Raw genomic sequence first — 20144 nt, 5'->3', positions numbered from 1 at the left:
CACTAGGCGGTGCTGGATCAGGAGGCTCTGAGTTCAAATCTCCCTTGGCCACTTAGCACTCACTAGAAAGTGACCTTGGGCGAGTCACTTAGCCCCAATCCATGCTGCAAAAATAAAGATAACAGAAGGTGAGGGGTTCCACCAAGGTCTCCAACCACTGAGAGGCAGCTTGGTTCAAACCCCGTTTGGGGCATTGGCCAGCCGTGGGCTTGACCCTCTCTGCCTCAGTTTCCTCCTGGGTAAGCCCTGTAGTACCTTCCTCCCGGGCTATCGGGAAGTTCGGGCAGGAATGTTTCCTGTGAGAATGTTTCTGCCTCAGAGAGCTGACATCCTAATGGGGGGAGGGACGCAGGAGAGCTTTGGTCTGGGGGCACCCAATCCTGATCCGAGGTGGTTGTGGGGGACCGGGTAAGACGAAGGCACGAGGTTCAAGGATTTTGGGGTTCGGGGCTTAGCTCCTCGGGCAGGTTCTCGACAGGGCTGGGTGGAGGCTGGGGTAGTGGAAAAGGGCCAGGCCCCGAGAGGCGTGAGTGGCCATAACTGAGGCACGGATGCAGAGGCTGGACCAAATTAAAATGCTTTATTCTGAACATCTTTCATGTTCCCTGGATGCGCCCCAAGACCGTGTGATTTTTTTCCTAATTTTTTAGGTCCGCTTTCCATTGTCTGGGACCACACGATTTGCTCCCCAGGGAGCCCCTGTGGCGGCTAAGCGGGGGCTGTCAGGAACGCCCTCCGGCCCCTGGACACTCTGCCCATGCTCTCTCAAGCATCGGGCGTTCCTCGGGGGCAGAGGAGGGCACCGCTGGGCAAAGCTGGCCAGTCCCGGGGTCTGTGCCCACCCCATCCACTGACCTCGCGCGCAGGCCCCCAGAGGCCCAAGGCTGGCTTTGAGGCCTCTGCAGGGGCCCGGGAGGGCCAGGCTCTGCCCCATCATCAGACTCCGGGCTTCCTGGGTAAGAGACCCCAGAGATCGTTGCCAGCACGACGACGAAAGCGGCGCCCCCCGAGTTACCCCCAAGCTCCCCAGTTCCTCCCACCGTGGCGCGGCCGAGGGCTAGCGCTTCAGCTCCATCCTCGCCACCGTGGCCCGGTGGACCTCGTCGGGGCCGTCTGCAAGCCGGAGCGCCCTCGCCCAGGAGAAGAACTGGGCCAGGGGGGAGTCGTTGTTCAGTCCTGCAGCTCCAAAGGCCTGAAACGCCCAGAGCGGGAGGTGAGGGGGCAGCGCCAGGAAGAACCGCACCGGGCCCGAGAGCCCGGATTCAGCGTCGGGGAATCCCTCAGGGATAAATTCTGGGGCTGAGGCCGGGCGGGGGGCTGCGGGGGGCCGGCAGCGTGGCCTGCACCGAGCAGCCCCACACGGGGAAGGGTCACTGAGAGCCGCTTTGCTCAGGATGAGGAAACACTGCCGGGGACGCTGGGGAGCCTGGGCCTGGAAAGTCCCACATCCTAACAGGGGACACTCCTCCCGGGAGGGGACCCCCAAGCCCGTGAGTTAGGGCTCCATCCCTCTGGTTTGGGGGCAGCTGAGGGGGAAAAACCAGAACTTCCTTCCCTTTCACTCTGAAAGCCCCGCATCCATCCCCGCACCCACACTCGCCTGAATGGCGCGGTCAATCACTCGCAGGGCCATGGTGGGAGCCACCATTTTGATCATGGCGATGTCTAAAGCGGCTGCCTGGACAAACCAAAGGAAGCGGAGGGTGGAGCGTGAGCGCCCGGGAGGCAGAACCTTGGAAAGCGGAGCGGCGCAACTAGAAGCGTCAGACCCGGGCAGGGAGGGGCGGGATGGCCTTTCTGGGGCTCCCTACGGCCACGAGGGCGGTCGGACAAAGGCGGGGGATGGCGGGCTCTCCTTCCCCTGCGGGGCCCCTGGCAATGTGCCCCCTTCTTAGCCACCCATCACCACACTGACTCATGTGGAGCTTGGGGTCCTCCGAGACCCCCAGAGCTTTTGGGGACCACTGCTGACTAACCACGCTCCCTCCTGATATGGGTGAACGGGGCCTTTCTGTGCCCAAGTGCCCCTACAAACTCCAGGAGTCTCCCCGAAGCTCTGAGGTCAGAGGGCTTCCCGAGGTGGATCCCCCCGGCCCCCGCGTCACCCTGAGGCTCGGGCCCCCCTGCGGGAGCGCGCACCTTGTTCCCCGCCACGTCCATGAGGTGCGCGGCTTTCAGCACCAGCAGCCTGGCCTGGTCGATGTCGGCCCGCGACTTGGCGATGTCGGCCAGGATCGTCCCCTGCTCCACCAGCGGCTTCCCGAAGGCCACTCGGGACTTCACCTGCGACCCCGGAATGAAGCCTGAAGGGAGGCTCGGGGGGACAGAGGGCGAGGAGGAAGTGGGGGGTGGGGGTGAGGAGGCTGTCGGGGGGAGGTTGAGGAGGGAGGGGCTGCGGGGGGAGGCTGCAGGAGGAGGCTGTAGGGGGAGACAATGGGGGGGAGGCTGCAGGGGGAGACAATGGGGGGGAGGCTGTGGGGGAGACAATGGGGGGGAGGCTGCAGGGGGGACAATGGGGGGGAAGCTGTGGGGGAGACAATGGGGGGGAGGCTGCGGGGGAGACAATGGGGGGGAGGCTGTGGGGGAGACAATGGGGGGGAGGCTGCGGGGGAGACAATGGGGGGGAGGCTGCGGGGGAGACAATGGGGGGGAGGCTGCGGGAGGAGGCTGGGGGGGGCTGTGGGAGGAGGGGGGACTGTGGGGGGAGGTTGCGGGAGGAGGTTGGGGGGGCGGGGCAGCAGCCGGGGGTGGGGGGAGCCAGACGTTGGACACCCACTTTGCACAGACTCTCAGAAAGGGCTCCCTGGTCTCCGCCTCATCCCTGAGGCCCAGGCCGCCCCGGTAAAGAGCTCCGGGCTTGACTAAGAGCTCACCCTTTGGCTTCAGGCTCCCACAGGCAGTGAAGGAGGAACTTGCGGTCCCTGCCTCCCGGCCCGATGGTGTGTGTGGGGAGGGGGGCGTCTGGGAGAGGGCCGCCCGCCCCGGGCGCTGGGACAAGGGCCGCACGGCCTTCCTGGGGCTCGGGGCCGATGGGGCAGAAAGGGAGGGGGATGGGGCCTGTCCCTCTGCCTTAAGCCTGGCATCCAGGGGGCAGCTGAGCCTGGAACCCTCCTGCTTTCCCCGGGGAGGGTCTCCCCGCCTCCCCCACTAATTCGCAGGCAGCGGCGCCCACTCACCCGCTCCTTCATGAGGGCCAGCGTTCTCTCCGAGTACCCGATCAGGCGCATGCAGTGGTGGATCCTGCCCGGGCCGAGCCTGCCCTGCGCGATCTCAAAGCCGCGGCCGGGGCCCAGGACCAGGTGGTCTTTAGGCACCTGCACGTTCTCGAACAGGACCTCCCCGTGGCCTCCTGCGGAGGGGGAAGCGAGCCCCGTCAGGCCCCCGGGCGGAGCCCGCAGCGGGACACGATTCTCGTGCTCCGTCCCCCCGCTTTCTGTCTGGCTTTGGCCGCCTCAGGGAGGGGCTCACGCCCCAAACTGAGACGGGGCTGAAGGGGGCGGCGGTGTCTGGGTACCATCAGAGGCCCCCGCGAGCAGACTTGGGATAGAAGGGACCAGATCTGACCCCTTCACCTTTCAAATGAGGAAACTGAGGCCGCGGGGAGAACTGCCCTGCCCGTAGCTACCCAGCACCAAGCGGTCGCTGCCGAGGCACCTGGAGAGAGGGGCCTGACCTGCCGGGAGAGCCTCCGAGAGCAGAGACGGCCCAGGAAGGCGGGAAAATGGCCAGCTCAGCCGCACCACCCAAGCACTGAGGGGCACGAGTCTCCACACGGAGCTCTGGAAGCCATGAGTGGTGCCCCGGGGCCTTCCTGGGGGGTCCCCTCGGAGGCAGACCCCTCTCGTGGAGAAGGGAGTCCCTGAGTGACCCTAAGAAATCCACCCGAGATCAGACTGAAAGGGGGGCTGTACGTGTGAATTCCATAGAGAACCCCTGGGGAAAAGGAGGATGGCGGTGATGGTGAAGGGGAGAAACGGTCACTCCTCATGACAACCGTGACGGTGAAGTCACTAGTGGTGATGGGAAAAGCAACCGCGACGGTGGTGATGTCGGTGATGTCGGTGGTGATATTGGTGATGTCAGGGGTGACAGTGGTGATGTCAGGGGTGATGTCGGTGATGTCAGGGGTGATGTCAGGGGTGATGTCAGGGGTGATGTCAGGGGTGATGTCAGGGGTGATGTCAGGGGTGATGTCAGTGGTGATGTCAGGGGTGATGTCAGGGGTGATGTCAGGGGTGATGGTTGTGATGGGGCCCAAACAGTCATTACTCATGACAACCACAGCGATGATGACGCCAGCGTGACGGCGACAAGAACACTGGCACAGATGATGATCATCTCTAGAATTCTGGTGCAGGCCCTTGTGACCCACGATCCCCTTGGGGTTGTCCCCTGGCCAGGGATCCTGGAGAAGTTGTCATTCCCTCCTCCATTTTACAGTGGGGGAAACTGAGGCAGACGGGGGGAGGGGCTCGCTGACATCACCAGCTGGGAAGCTCTGAGGCTGGAGAGAGCCCAGGCCGGGCGGAGGGCTCTGTGTGCCGTGGCGCCCCCGGCGGTCAGGGTCCCAGCCCAGGCAGGGGGTGCCTCCTTCTCCCTAGTCTGGCAGGTCTCACGGGGGGCCGTCCCCGAGGCCCGGAGCTCTAAGCACCACTGCCAGGACCCCTACCCCCCCCCAGCCACGGTGCCGCCAGCAGCCTGGGAAGCCCCGAAGCCGTCTCTGGGCCGGACCCCTGCAGGCGCCTGCCCCTACCTGGAGGGTCCTCCAGCCCATAGACGCTCAGCGGCCTGATGACCCTGATGCCCGGGGTCTCCATGGGCACCAGCAGGACGGACTGCTGCTGATGGCGCGGGGCGCGTGGGTCTGTTTTTCCCATAAACACGCAGAGCTGGCACCGGGGATCCAGGATTCCTGCCGGGAGAGGGGGCGGCAGCCCGAGTCCATCCCGGCTCCGTGCCACAAGCAGGGCACAAACAGCCCGGCCAGACCGCGCGGCCCCGGGCCGGCCCCTCTGTCGGCGAGGGACGGACCCCGGGGGTTTCCCCAGAGGGGCCGCAGGGAGGGCCCAAGGGGCAGAGCGGGCTGTGGAGCCCCGGGCTTGGGGGGCAGGGGGCCGGGCCCAGGCTTCCTGGTCCGCGGGAGGGAGGAGATCAGCGGCAGGAGGAAGGGCCTCGGAGTCTGCGCTAGGGAAAGGGCTCTGGCTCTGGGCCTGCTGAGCGAGCCATTCCTCTGTGGGGGCAGAGGTGCCCCCGGGGCTCCCGCAGAGGGCTCTGAGGCCCCTGCTTTCTCCCGACCAGGGCTCGGGCCCTTCTAGGGCAGCCCTTCTGGAAAGGTACCTGATATCCACCACTTGTGGCCGTTTATGACGTAGCCCCCGCGCTCCTCCCTGATGGAAGACTCGATATTGGTGGCGTCCGATGAAGCGACCTACAAGGAGCAGACGCGGGTTCGCCCGGGCCGGGGGCCAGATGGGGGCCCTGGCTCGGGGGAGGGGGCGCCCGCTCCGCACCTGGGGCTCGGTCATGGCGAAGCACGAGCGGATCTTCCCGTCCAGCAGGGGCAGCAGCCACCGGGTCTTCTGCTGCTCGGTCCCGTACCTCACCAGCAGCTCCATGTTTCCCGTGTCCGGGGCGGAGCAGTTAAAGATCTGCCGACGGGAAGCCGGCCGGTGACGGCCACGGCCCTTCCCGGGCAGAGGCGGCTGGGTCTCCTTCCCTCGGAGAGCAGCGGGCAGCCAGCAGACGGTGGCTCTGCCCCTTCTCTCCCCCTCCCCCCTTTGGCCACCAAGGTGTTTAACTACAGAGCAGGCCTGACCCCGTCAGCCCTACCCAACCTTGGGGCTCCCGCTCACCCCCAGGTCAGTGCTCTGGCCCTCCCTCCCCGGCCGCCCCCTTCCCGCCCGACTCCCCAGTCACCTCCCACACAGAACCGCGAGCTCCCTGGGGCGGCGAGGGCCTTCTGCCCCTTTTGTGCCCCAGGGCACACAGTGGGAGCTTAACGGCTGCTGGCTGAGGTACCTCTGGGGCGGGCAGGGACTTGCCCATGAGCTCGCACAGGTGCGCGTATTCCAGGTTGGTCAGGCCCGCGCCGTACTTGCGCTCGGGGTCGGTCTCGAGCGGCAGGAAGAGGTTCCAGAGCCCTTCAGACCTGGCTTTCTCCTGCGCAGAAGGGGCACAAACATCAGGGACTGACAGCCCATGAGAGACCCCCATCCAAGGAAACGGGGCAGAGGGCGACGACAAATCCTGCCTGAGCTCATCGTCCGGCCGCCCGACGCCTGCATCCCCAGGAAGCAAAGGGGGCTCCAGGTAATGATTAGCAGCAGGACGGAGGAGGGCCCGGACCTCGAGAAGGAGAGGGCAGCCTTTACCCAGCACTTGCCCAGCGCCCCTTCCCAGCGAGACTTTCCCTTCACTGCAGTTTGCCGTAGCTGGCCCCGGTAGAGTGGGCCAAGGGGGACTGGGGACCTGAGCCAACACTGCCAGGCAAAGTGGGCAGGCAGCTGAGGAAGGTAAGAGAGAAATGGGGGAGGGCGCCTGTTTGGAGGAGTGAGGTACCAAGTGCCCGTTTTAAGTCTGCCTGGGACCTTCCCTGGCATCCCCCTCAGGATCTTCTACAGCCCCCCACCCCGGGACCTTCCCTGGCATCCCCCCCAGGACCTTCCATATTTGGTGCCTCCTCTGGGACCTTCCTCAGCATCCCCCTGGGACCTTCCCTGACATCCCCCTCAGGACCTTCCATACTTGGTGCCCCTCATGGACCTTCCCTGGCATCCCCCTTAGAATCTCCCATCGCGCCCCCCGGGACCTTCCACAATTGGTGCCCCCCCGGGACCTTCCACAGAGCCCGCCCAGGCCCCTTTGGGGGACTAACAAACAGAAGGCTTGACTTCTGTCAACTTGGAAGACTCCAAAGCCCTGTATAAACCGAGGCAAGCCCTGCCTCCCTTCCCTGCCTCCAGCACTTGGCAAATGCTCCTTGTTTAATCCACCCAAATCCTCCCGATATCTTAATGTGGCCTGAAGATCCATCTCCGCCAGCGGAGCCGCCGAGCCTTTGGGGATGGGCCAGTGGGGGGAGGGGCCAGCTGCGGTCCTGTCCCCACCAGCTACAGCAGCTCCTCAAGATCATTCCCAGGCTTCTCCAGCACTGGTGGGAGGAGGTCCAGGGACAAACAAGCAGCTGATCCTGCCACCTGCAATCCAAGCCACTGCAAAAGGATGGACAAGGCAAGAAGCTTGAGGCCCTGGGCCTTGGTCTCTCAACTATCAGATGAGATAGAGAGACAGAAAAAGAGACAGAGGGAGGATGAGAGAGACAGACAGGGAGAACCAGAGGGAAGGAGAGACAGAAACAGAGATGGAGGAGAGACAGAGAGAAAAAGGGAGGGAGGGAGAAAGAGACAGGAGAGAGGGAGAACCAGAGGGAGGAAAGAACAGAGAAAGGGGAGGAAGGAAAGCAAGAAGAGAGAAAAAGAGAGGGAGGGACAGAGAGAGACAGAGAGGAGAGAGGGAGAACCAGAGGGAGGAAAGAACAGAGAAGGGGAAGAGGGAGAGCAAGAAGAAAAAAGACAGTGACAGAAGAAAGAAAAAAGAGGGAGGACAGAGAGACAGAGAAGAAAGGGAGAACAAAAGGGAGGAAAGAGCAGAGAAGGGGAAGAGGAGGAGCAAGAAGAAAAGAGAAAAACAGAGAACAGAAAAAACGAGGGAGGGGGAGAGACAGGGAGAGAAAAAAAGGAGAAAGGGAGAGTGTGAAAGAGGCAGAGAAAAAGAGAAGGAGGAAAAGAAGGGAAGGCAGAGACACAGAGAAAAAGATTCAAGTTAATTTAATGTCTCTAGTATCACTGGAAACCATTCTGTTGGTGTTCAACATCAGGCACGGCCAAAAGAGCAGAAGTGCTAGAGGCGCTGAACATCTGGATTCAGCGGAAGCTCAGACTTTTCATGCTGGAAAACAATTTGGAATTATGCTTTAAAAAACCTGACTAGAAGACGCCGTGATTCAGCTGCTAGCCATGTGCCCACTGTGGAAATTCAAGCCGAACGAGAGCTCCCATGTGCACTAAAATATCCGTGGGGCCCACACAGACGCGGGGGGCTGGGGACGGCCGGGCCGGGGGGCACAAGAAGAAGTACCACCCACAAGGAAAGATGCCCCAAGAATTCCGGGTGTGAGAACTGACGCAGAGCCAAATGAACAGGGCCAGGGCAACACAAGCAGAACGAAGTGAAGAGCAAAACCACCAGAGTGAACCCTGGGTAAGAAGAGTGGCCCCGGGAGAAAAGTTAGTTTTAACTCCTTTTCTTCTTTTTTCTTTACCTTCTGAAGGAATGGCTCTCTGGATAGGGATGGGGGGAAATTACATTTGCGAATTAAAATAACGGAGCAGCAAACACAACTTTCTTGAACACAAAAGTGATGTTTTACTATTCCGCACCATTGTGGCAGGAGGTGGGTCTTAAGGAGACCTATTTACCTTGAGCTTTTCGATTTGTGGAGCCGGCGTCCACCTGGCCTCGGACATCTGGTGATTCCTCAGGTCTTGTTCAATGGGATACACGTGGGTTTCTATGAATCTCTCCAGCCTGCCATGGAGCTCCCGGACCGGTTCTGGGAGGCCCTCCGGAGAGATAATCAGGACCCCTTTGGGGCCAGCGGCCTGAGGCGCCTGGGAAGCGGTGGCCAGAGATCTCGTTCCGCCCGGGAGGAGCGGCGGCCTCCGGGAGGCCCACAGACCGTAGGCTCTTGTCGACAGCCTTGGGGTCGGCAGCCCTTTGAAAATCCGAAACCCTTCCTTGACAGCAAAGTCCCACGCCAGGTTAGACATGAACTCAACCAGCTTCCCACTTTGCTCTGCAGCTGCTGAACTCGACTGACCTGACCAAAATCAAGACAAAAAGGGTTAGGGATCCCAAACCACTCCTCCACTGACTCCAGCAGGGTCATCCCCCCGTCTGCTTCAGCTGGCCATTACTGTGGGCGGTGTTGAGCCATCCCAGTCGTGTCTGACTCTAGGATCCCTTTTGAGGGATCTTCTTCCCTTCTCCAGCTCATTTTACAGATGAGGAAACTGAGGCAAAACAGGTTAAGTGACTAGCCCCGGGTTCCAGAGCTGCTGAGTGACTGAGTGACTGGAGGTAGCTCAGGCCAGGTGCTCTAGGACACCCCCAGAATGGCCTCCCTTCCTCTCGGATCCCCCCACTCCCCTGTGTCTGGCCAGGGCCACGCACCCTAAAGAGATTGTGTCTTCCTTCCTAAGTTCATTGATCTCCTCCCATGGCTAGTTCTTCTAGAGTTCTTGGCTGCACTAACATTATTTCTGCAGCTCTGGGTTAGGAGCAGAATCCTGCAGCTCCTCAGCAGGAAGCCACATTCTCCAAAAATCACTGAAATCTTCCTGCACTTGGAGGATTCACTTCCTTTCTAGATCAATATCGGGACACCCTTGATCCAGCTAAGGAAAAGACCTAATTCTCAAATCCAGTCTTATTCGAGCAGAGGGCAAGGAGGAGCCTCTTAAAGTTGCTCTGTAATTAGGTCCCTCCCTTTTTCAGACCTCTCAGACTCCCATCTTAATAAGTCACTCTCTCTAGCCCATTGTTCTTACTCCAATCAATTCTGATCCCTGCACGGCCGAAGCTGGGGCTTCAGAAGGCACTGACGGATGGCTACTGTCCCTACTGTTGGAGGGATTTTCCCCAAAGTGGTCTTTGAGGGGGAGTGGGGAGCACATGTGCTAAATCTCCCCGCCCTGCAAAGCTGGAAGGCCTGATGTCCCCCAGAATCACTCAGCAAAAGCTGATGGAGGAGCTGAATCTGGGGGGGTCAGATGTGCATACACCCAGACTCTCTCTTTCTCTCTGTCTGTCTGTCTCTCTCTCTGTCTGTCTGTCTGTCTGTCTCTTTCTCTCTGTCTGTCTGTCTGTCTCTCTCTCTCATTTATCTGTGCAGCCATGCCATCCAGGATGGACACTGGCTACTCAGACGGGCTCTTTCACTGGGTCATTGTCTGCAAAGATCAAAGACTTTTGTAATGAAGAAAGCTGGGATGAGGGTCTGGAGCAGAGAGGGCCTTCAGAGCTCATCTAGTCCAAGCCCTTTGCTGGGAAATGGAGGTTCAAGGAGGCTCTGATAACTGTAATATCAATGATGATGAAAGAATATTGCTAACCAGAGATCTAGTCCAATCATCCCATTTTACAGATGAGGGCCTAGGGAGGTTAGATGACCAATCATGGCTCAGCTCTACAGCTGGAAAGGGAGCCCAAGGACCTGCTCTATTCCCTAAGCCCAAGGGGGAAGATGAAGTTTTCCCGGGTTACAAGGGACTCTGGAACAGACCACAGAGTCCAAGAGAGAATCCTTTAAAAACATCTAGAGGGAATCAGGGGTCCTCGGGACTCTTCCAAACCTGATTTTCTTTTCTTTTCCTCTAAGGACATGAAAATGCCCCCCTCTACTCCGTCAGGCTAATTGTGGGGCCCAGAGAGCACTCTGCAAACACCACACGCTGTCAGCCAGGTGCTAGTACTGTCCCCATTTACAGATGAGGAAACTGAGACTAGGGTTAAATGACTGGGCCAGTATTTTATCCACTGACCCTGCACAAAAATCCATAGGTGCAGGTGAGCACGCTAGAGGGATGAATGTGAATCCAGAGACGGCGCCTGCCAACGTGGGCAACAATACTAATGCTTAGAGGAAGTCACTGAGGGACACTCCCAGCAAAAGAACTTTTCCATTAGGCTAAAGCTGAGGCAGTGAATGCTCAGCAGTCATTTTCTTTCCTCCCCTCTCTGGTTCCTTAGGAGGAAAGAGCTTGTTTTTAGAGCCAAGAGTGGGCGGTGCATTCCTGCTCTTAGGACTCCTCCCCCAGACCGCTGGGGGCTCCCCTGGGACCCAGGGCCTGGCCCCATGGTCCTGGCGTCCCCAGCGCTGACAGACTCCCGGAGATCACTGCCCATTTTCCTGCTTCACACCCAGCAGTGTGCTCTGGGTACCTTCGAGAGAGCGTTTGTAGACCCCTTGCAGGATGGCGGCCACTCGGAAGAAGGAGAAGGCCATGTAGAAGTTCCAGTTTTCAGCCACCGGGATCTCCATTTGACGGCAATACATTTTGAAATACTCCTCGGCAGTAGGGATTCCTAGCTGAGTAACATCCAAATCACTCAAGCCTGAAAGAAGAAAAAGTACAGTTTGTTACTCAACAGCCAGGGCCATCACGCCCCCGAGACTGCCCTGAGGCACCATGAAAGAGCGGGGAGAATTTTCTGAGCCTTCTTCTGCCTCGGTTTCTTCAGGTGTAAAAGGAGAGGGTTGGACCCAATGGTATCCAAGGTCTTTCTCAGACCTAAATCTAGCATCCCATGGCCCCACGATTCTCTGGATTGGTTTGCTCCCTGGAAACCTGCTCTGAAGTTCCCTTAAGGAATTCACATATTATTTCACTATCATTCCCAAATTGGCTCCTAAAGGTTCAGCTAAATTGAAGCTGGCTGGGAAGGCCCAAATTCTGAGTTCTCCTCTATCTTGTGGTCAGTATCCGAGGGACTGGCACATGTGACTTCACAGTTCTTTGCCTTGTCTATTTGTTAGAAATCTTCTTAAAATGGAGATTTCACAAAATAAGAGGGAAGTTTGTTATAAATCAATCAATCAGTCAATTGATCAGCATCTATTAAGTGCTTATTATGTACTGTGTTAAGTGTTAGGGCTACAAAGGCAAAAGTGAAGCACCACCAAGAGCTTACAGTCAGTCTACTGGGGACACAGTTAAAATTTTTCGCTATCTTCCCCTCGGACAATCAAAGACTGAAAACAGATCTGGATATTTTAATGCTATTCTGCATAGTCTACGTTTGCCCACCCATACCCCACTCTTCCCTCCCGGATGGCCTGAGCTGCCTTCCCACAGCCCTTCCTGCCAAAGTGGAGGCCATTCCCCGCCTCCAAGGGCAGTGGAAGCTTTCTGATCCCCTGTCACGGCAGCTCTTACCTTTTATGAGAGGAAAATCAGATGGCAAATAGTGAGCCATGCAGTTATAGGCCACATCGGAGAGAGGATCGCCCAAGGTGGACAGCTCCCAGTCCAGGATGGCGAGCACCTCGGCCTTTTCTGGATGAAAGATCAGGTTGTCTAGCCTACAGAAAGATTGAAGAAATAGCCTCGTGTAAACACAGCACAAATACAACAGAACTGTGTAAACTGCTAGACAAGCGCCAAACTGATATTCAAAGGGCTACCCTGTGTCCGCTATTTCTGAAAAACTTTAAGGATGCTCTAGAGCCCCAGAATTTGAGAGTCAGAAGGACCAGCTTTTTTATTTTCATTATTTAAATTATCTACAAACTGTTAAGTTCAGCTACTTCATTTTGCAGATGGGGAAGGTCAGACGCAAGAGAGGAGATGGTTTGTCCCAGACCTCCCTCGTGAGTGGTGAGAGCGAGGGATTGTGGATGTCATTGTCATCACTAATCCCACGCCTTTTAGTGCTGGTGACCAGTCTGGTGCTTTCCCCACTAAATTATTTTTAGGAATACTACTAGAAGGCAGCACAGAACTGTGGGAAAAGTACCAGCATCCTGCCTTTCTCCTGCTGAGAGGCCTGGGCAAGCCACTGAATCTCCCTGGGCCGGTTTCCTCATTTATAAGAGGAGGGGGCAGGACTGATGGCTTCAGGATTATGATCCCCAGAGAGAGCACTGAGGGGCTTGAATGAGGGCCACAATAGAGTATTTTTACCTTTTTTGATGCTGTTTGCTGCTTTTTGCTTTCTTTCTCATTTTTCCCCTTTTTGATCTGATTTTTTTTGTTCAGTAAGATAAATGTGTAAATATATAGAGAGGAATTGAACATGTTTAACATATATTGGATTGGGACAGTTACTTGGTACAGTGGATAGAACACCAGCCCTAAAGTCAGGAGGACCTGAGTTCAAATCTGATCTCAGACACTTAGCATGTCCTAGCTGTGTGACCCCGGGCAAGTCACTTAACGCCAATTGCCTCAGCAAATAAATCAATTCCATAAATTAGATTGGTTGCTGTCTAGGGGAGGGGAGGGGAGAAAGGAAAGGAGAAAAAATTGAAACATAAGGTTTTGCAAGGATGAATGTTGAAGATTATCTTTGCATGGATTTTGAAAATAAAAAGCTATTATTTAAAAAAAAAACCCTTTCAGTTCTATATTCTAGGTTTTAAATATAGGAATTTCATTAAAGACAAAATTGAAAGGGGCAGTTGGGTGGCACAGTGGAGAGAGCCCAGCCCTGAAGTCAGGAGGACCCGAATTCAAATCTGACCTCAAACATTTAACACTCCCTGGCTCTGTGACCCTGGGCAAGTCACTTAACCCCAACTGCCTCTGCCAAAAAAAAAAAAAAAAAAGACAAAAGTGAACAGAAAAAAGTTTTTTGCCTTGTCTACGATATGGTCTATCATATCTCTGTCTATCCTAGACCATGATCTCATGGCCTGTGCAATGGCTACATCACTCCAGGACATGGAATGAGTGGGCAAGGCCAGTGGTTTCCAGAGAAGCTTTGATTTTAATAACATGTACTGGTCACCTGTGTTCCTGAATGATGGGAAGGCGAGTCTAGTCCAAGCCAGCAATTATGGGAAAATGAAGGCCACAGCACCATTGGTTTCCTGGTCAATGGCCTGGTGAAGTGGGTTTCAAATATACTCTAATCTCCTAGTCTAGAGGCCTTGGGATAAATAGTGAAAGGGTAAAGAGGAAGGCGTCCAACCTCAGACACCCCACCTAAGGACCAGACACACCAAGCCCAAAAAACAATCTTTGTCTTTCCAGCCAGATTAAGAGAGGTCTGTCAGACCCTGCGCAGGGGAGCCCCAGACCTCCACCAAAGGCCAGCGGCATCACGTGCCCACTGAGCCAGCCAGACAAGCCCAAAGCCTTGGCAGCTCAGATGACCCTCAGAACAAATCATTCTGGGAGGCCACGAGGCAATGCCCTCACGGAAAGGGTGGGGGGAAGGAATTTCACTTGGTACAGTAGGAAAGAAAAGACTGATTTCAAATGCATGCAAATTCTAGCTTCAAAACACTATTTTTTAGAAATAAAACTTGCTCAACAAAGTGCTTTTTCTCAGTTCTCTAAGGTAGAGAAGGGTTAAAATAATTAGAGAGATTATAGTTTGGCCAAGGTACAGATCACTTAGTGTCTGAGAGGCTTCCTAAGTGCTTATGTGAAGTGGAAAAACATTAAAACCAATCAAAGGTGCAATTAGTTGGTTCCAGAGCAAGACAGGATCAAGCCAGAAGCACAGGCTAGATGCCAGGCCATCCTGGCTGCGCTACAGACTGACCACACATTAAAGGCCTAAGCAAGTTGTTCTGGCTCTATTTCGCTGGTTTCCATAATGCACAATGAGAACCTGCTCGGTCACTAACTGATCTTTAGGTCTAGGAGTTTGAGGTCCACTTCTTCCCCTTCCTGCTTGGACAAATGGGCTGGGGGGCTGGGACTGATCATGTGAACATGAGCACTTCCTAACTACAACCTGGATCCAAGCCACCAGGGAAGACTGCCCGTGGGCACACAAAGGGCCTTCGGCTAATCAGGAAGCTTTCTCACTTTAAAATCTCTTGCTGCTCACGATAATTATAGAAATATGTACAGAAGAATCATGCCTGTTTAACATATATTGCATCACTTGCCATCTAGGGGAGGGGGGAAGGGGAAAGGAGGGAAAATTACAAGATTTTGCAAGGGTTAGTGTTGAAAAATGATACATGCTATACATATACTGTATTTAACTTTACTCTAACATATTTAACATGTATTGGTCAAACTGCCTTCTGGGGGAGGGAGTGGGGGGAAGGAGGGGAAAAATTGGAACAAAAGGTTTTGCAATTGTCAATGCTGAAAAATTACCCATGCAGATATCTTGTAAATAAAAAGCTACAATAAAAAAAATTAGACATGCATGTTGTTTTTAATTAAAGCTTTTTATTTTTAAAATATATATGTGGATAATTTTCAACATTAACCCTTACAAAACCTTATGTTCTAATTTTTTCCCCTCCCTTCCACCCACTCCTCCCCTAGATGGCAAGTGATCCAATATATGTTAAACATGTGTGATTCTTTTATACATATATGCTTATGTTTTGAAAATAAAAAGCTTTAATTAAAAAAAAAATCTCTTCCTGCTTTGTCACCAGTTTCTACCTGAAATCTCCATGCACCACCGTTGTCTTCTGAGCCTTGGGTAGGTGCTGTGGAAGCCATTCGATGAGCCTCTCCATGGCTGGGATTGTGCTGGTTTCTGTGGCCCGGTACTGCTTGGTCCAGGTTTGAACCTGGCGTTGAACATAGTCCCCTAAAACACAAATGTTTAAAACACAGGTGAGCTACACCAAAGACTTCCAAAGTCTTGAAAATTAATCCATAGGAGTAGCTCGGTGGTGCAGTGGATAAAGCATCAGCCCTGAAGTCAGAAGGAGCTGAGTTCAAATCCAACCTCAGACACTTAACACTTCCTAGCTGTGTGACCCTGGGCAAGTCCCTTAACCCCAATTGCCTCAGCAAAAAAAAAAAAGAAAGAAAGAAAAAAAGGAAATTAATCCATGAAGGAGCTTGTAATCTTATTTGAGAATGATCAATAGATATAAATAAAGTTGTATTTTAAGCTGTAAAGGTCAGTTCTGATGCTAGGAGGAAAAGGCCCCCGGAGGTTAGACTGATTATCTATAAAGAAAACAAAGACATAATTAATACCAGTATCTTCCATTTACACACTTGTTTGTGTCTTCTCAAAACATTTTTACTCATCAATATTAACTCATTTGATTTTCATGCTATTCCTGGAATGATAGAAAAATAAAAATCTAGGTCTAGGAGGTCAACTACTCCTGTTCCCTTAGTTAAGTTTACCTTATTGAAGAGGAAAGCAGCTATGAGGCTTTCTAGGATGGGAACGCCCCTTAGGTGCTCCCAATCAGGCCAGAAAACCTGATTTACTTGGTTCTGGTGAAGAAATCCAATTCATAAGGGTTGAGGAGTTACATTTTGCTCCCCCTTCAACTCTTCAAAACCAAAGGGGGTGAGGTCTTCAAGCAATGTGGATGATCAGGTTTCAGATACTATGGAAGGGATTCTTAGTCAGGGACAAATTGAGTTCCAGAGCTACTGAGATTCCACCTCTGATATTCTGTGATTGCATGAGCTTCATCATGAACCAAAAAAGGAAGAAATGTTTGCCGAAGAATGATTTCAGAAAGACCTGGAGAGACTTACACGAACTGATGCTAAGTGAAATGAGCAGGACCAGGAGATCATTATACATGGCAACAAGATTATACGATGATCAATTCTGATGGACGTGGCTCTCTTCAACATGAGATGATTCAGGCCAGTTCCAATTGTTCAGTGATGAAGAAAGCCATCTACACCCAGGGAGAGGACTATGGGAACTGAGTGTGGATCACAACATAGCATTCTCACTCTTTTTTGTTTGTTTGCATTTTGTTTTCTTATTCATTTTCTTTCCTTTTTGATCTGATCTTTCTTGTGCAACAAGATGATGGTACAAATGTGTTCACATATATTGTATTTAACATATATTTTAACATATGTTATATATATAACATATATAACAATAATATGTATAACATATATTGGATGATCTGCCATCTAGGGCAGGGGGTGGGGAGGATGAGAAAATTTGGAACAAAAGGCTATGGAAGGATCAATGTTGAAAAATTATCCATGCATATGTTTTGAAAATAAAAAGCTTTAGTTTTAAAAAAAGAAATAAAAAGAAATGTTTGCTGAGCAGGGTACTGGCCCTGGTTGGCTCTCAAAAACTTCAAGAATAATTGTGGTCTCTGGGGCTCTCCAGTGTCCCAGTCACCCTCTGCTGGGAGCTCTCCCTTACCTGGTGGAGCAGACTGGCCTCTGCCCTCCACAGGTGCTGCCCTCCTGACTGTCACAATACTTGGGGCCAACCATCCAACCCCACCCTGACTCATCCCAAACCATAATTAACGCCAAACCCAGCCCTCTTTCCCAGACCCATGACGACCCTGAGTGACTCCTGGCTCTGGCTGCCACCTGCCTCAAACATGGAGCCCAGACACCTACAGACAAATTTTCTCAGAAAGAACCAAGGATTCTCAATTCAACTTTTTGTTACAAATGAAATATCCATCAGCTTTTTGATGCTCATCAATTATTTTTTTAAATGTGCCTCTAGAAGGAGGGGAAAAATTGGAACAAAAGGTTTTATAATCATCAATGCTGAAAAATTACCCATGTAAGCATCTTGTAAATAAAAAGCTCTAATTAAAAAAAAAAATGCACCTCTAGGATTAGCTGAGCCAGCAGGAATCACTTCTCTGCACTCCTCTCTGGGGCTTTGATGTTTGATGCTAGGGCTTCCCAAATGATCAAGAGGGATGATTTCAGGACATTCAGTGGGATGGAAACTCGGCACCTCCAGAGGCCCCCTTGCCCACTTCAGGGCGCAAGCCTTCCCTGAGACCCAAGGCTGTCTCTAAATACCCCCGCCCGGGGCTTCCAGTTCTTGTTTCTAGAGCTAAGAAGAGCGGGCCCACGCCACTTTGGGACGAAGGCCCTTTACACCTGTGAAGATGACCCCATTTTCTTTCCTGGATCTTTAACCTAAGACCCCTGTGTCTTCAGCAGAGCCTTGTGGCTCTCTTGTAGCCCTTCGCCCACCCGGCCCCTGCCACCACGGCCCTCGGGGTGCCCCCAGAACTGGACCCCCATCCCAGAGGCTCCATGGCCAATCACGGCAGGGGACAGACAGCCAGGCAAGGCTTCCCTAGTAGGGTACACTTAGAGTGAGTGATGAGCCCGTTAGCCTCCCGGCCCCCGACAGCAGGGCGGAGCAGCGTCCCCGGCAGCAGTACAGCGCGCCCCTCACCGTGCTTCCCGTAGTCTCCCAGACCCGCCGCCTCAACGTCCACACGGTGAAGCTGGCACAGCACCTGGTTCATGGCAGTGTAGACGGCCTTCCTCCGGCTGGGCTCCAGGCCTGGAAGCGAGGCCTCCTTGTAGATCTGCCCGGGGCAGTACTCCATCAGGTAGAACGGCGTGCCGATGACACTGCGGGGGCACAGACGCCATGCTCAGCCAGGCCCACTAAGGGCACCAGGAGGCCCAGACCTGGCTGGGCGGCTCCGCTCCTTCCGTGGGACCCCCCTCCAGCCCGTGAAGGAACCGGCCAAGAGACTTCAAGGAGGGCTTTGTGAATGGACTACCTACACGTCTCGTGTGCCCCGGGACAAGCCCCCGCCACCAGTGGGCCGCTCACCCCCAAGTGGGGCCACAAGAATCCCGTCCAGCTAATGAGCGAGCCATGCAGAAAATCGGCCCCGGATGGATAATCAAGAGCGTCTAACTTAGACAATTGTACATGCGACTGTTTCCTGCTCACGGGAGAATGAAAGGTTTCCCTCCTATCTCACTACTGGGAGGGGGCTCCTGGCTGGCCTTCCTCCTTCTCGCCTCCATTTTCCTTATCCTTACTCAGCAAATTGTGGAACTGCGCCATTCTGGGAGCGCAGCCCTGGGGGGAGTCCCCAAATTACCTGGAATCCTCACAGAGATCAAGAACTTTGGGGACAGGAACTCCAGCGTCACGGAGGGCCTTTATTATCCTGGAAGCACAAAAAGGGCAAGATGTCGGGCCGGCCAGACCAAGGGGGTCCCCTGCTGAGCCAAGGATACACGTACCCCAAAACGCATCAACAGGCAAAGGAAGAGTAAGGTCAGCTACAGATCCTTTAACACGGGCCTTTTATCTTAATGTGGAAGAATCCAAGGCACAACCAACCCACAATGGGCGAGTTCAGGTCTAAATACGCTCGCGGCTCTAGTACTGGGGCCTTGAAGGCTGTTCATTTCTGTCTCTTCCTCCATCCTTCCCTCCCCTACTCCTCTCTCCCTCTCTGGCTCCTTTTTCTCCCTCCCTTCTCTCTTTCTTTGTCTAGCTCTCCCTTTTTTTTTCTCCTTTCCTCCCTAATAAATTATCTCATACATGCACATATGCACACACTCAACTAGACACTCTCGTGATTTTTAATATTTATTATTTAATATTATTGCTATTAATAATATTATCAACCTAATGATATTATTGTTGCTTGTTAATATTATTAATAGAATAATAATATTCTTATTTAATATTTGAGATCCTCAGTCCTGGTTCTGTAGCACAGCAGACCAGCAGGGCAGCTTCCAGCCCTAGCTCAGAAGGCAATTTACCAATCCAGGGAAATCAGGTTGTTTTCTGCAGAGAGCAGGTAGGGCAACCCCCTGCTCCCAGCACAGCCCAAACACAAAGGGCCCCCTGTGCTCAAAGCCAAGGTTTAAAGCTGCACAAGCAGCTTGGGCAGCATCCCTTGTACCCCAGAGCTCGCTCTTAAAGTAGGAAAAAAGAAAGACAGACAGAAAATGAGCAAGAAATAAAAAAGAATTAAAGAAAGTTACTGTGGTGACAGGGAAGGACAAAACACCAACTCAGATGAGGACAAAATACCCACATGGGAAATCTGAAAGGGTGACATGCACTGGTCTCAAGCCCAAAGAGCCTCCTTAGAAATGTTCATAAAGGATTCTAAAAGGTAAATAAGAGAGGTAGAAAAAAAATTGAGGAAAGAAACGACAAGTATGTGAGAGTCACCAGTTTGGAAAAGGAGGGACAAAAATTGACTGAACAAAATAATTCCTTAAAAAAATGCAATGGGCCAAATGCAAAAAAAATTAAAAATAAAAATAAAACTCCATGAAGAAAACAATTCCTTAAAAAATACAATTGGCCAAATGCAAAAAATAAAAATAAAAATCTACTACTGAAATCAATTCCTTAAAAAAAAAACAATCAGCCAAATGCAAAATAAAAATCCACTAAAAAAAACAATGCCTTGAAAAATAGAATTAATCAAATGGAAAAAGAGATGCAAAAACTTAACTGAAGAAAATCACCAACATTAAAAACTAGAAATGGGCAAATGAAAAGCTAGCCAGTCAATAAGAATCAGTCAAACAAACTTAAAAGAATGAAAAAACGTAAGAAAATATAAAATACCTCACTGGAAAAAATGTTTATTTGAAGAAACAAATCTCAAGAGAAATAATAATTTTTTTTTA

At 53.1% G+C, this 20144-nt stretch overlaps 1 protein-coding gene across 1 annotated transcript in view; it reads right to left on the bottom strand.

The window, feature by feature from the left end:
- Window positions 1-561: 561 nt before the first annotated feature.
- ACAD10 (acyl-CoA dehydrogenase family member 10) overlaps window positions 562-20144 on the bottom strand; it is a 39051-nt gene continuing 19468 nt past the window's right edge. The window contains exons 9-22 of the mRNA XM_051972797.1: window positions 18584-18652; window positions 17917-18098; window positions 15198-15348; window positions 11997-12142; window positions 11002-11175; window positions 8478-8878; window positions 6019-6159; window positions 5511-5648; window positions 5338-5428; window positions 4754-4912; window positions 3177-3349; window positions 2140-2283; window positions 1601-1678; window positions 562-1192 (exon numbers count right to left, since the gene is read on the bottom strand). Of these exons, the coding sequence (XP_051828757.1) occupies window positions 1058-1192; window positions 1601-1678; window positions 2140-2283; window positions 3177-3349; window positions 4754-4912; window positions 5338-5428; window positions 5511-5648; window positions 6019-6159; window positions 8478-8878; window positions 11002-11175; window positions 11997-12142; window positions 15198-15348; window positions 17917-18098; window positions 18584-18652 (2182 nt within the window). The 3' untranslated portion in view covers window positions 562-1057. The remainder of the gene's footprint in view (window positions 1193-1600; window positions 1679-2139; window positions 2284-3176; window positions 3350-4753; window positions 4913-5337; window positions 5429-5510; window positions 5649-6018; window positions 6160-8477; window positions 8879-11001; window positions 11176-11996; window positions 12143-15197; window positions 15349-17916; window positions 18099-18583; window positions 18653-20144) is intronic.

Source organism: Antechinus flavipes, chromosome 1 (genome assembly GCF_016432865.1).
Source record: "Antechinus flavipes isolate AdamAnt ecotype Samford, QLD, Australia chromosome 1, AdamAnt_v2, whole genome shotgun sequence".
Taxonomy (NCBI): domain Eukaryota; kingdom Metazoa; phylum Chordata; class Mammalia; order Dasyuromorphia; family Dasyuridae; genus Antechinus; species Antechinus flavipes.
This window is presented reverse-complemented; position numbering and strand designations above follow the sequence as displayed.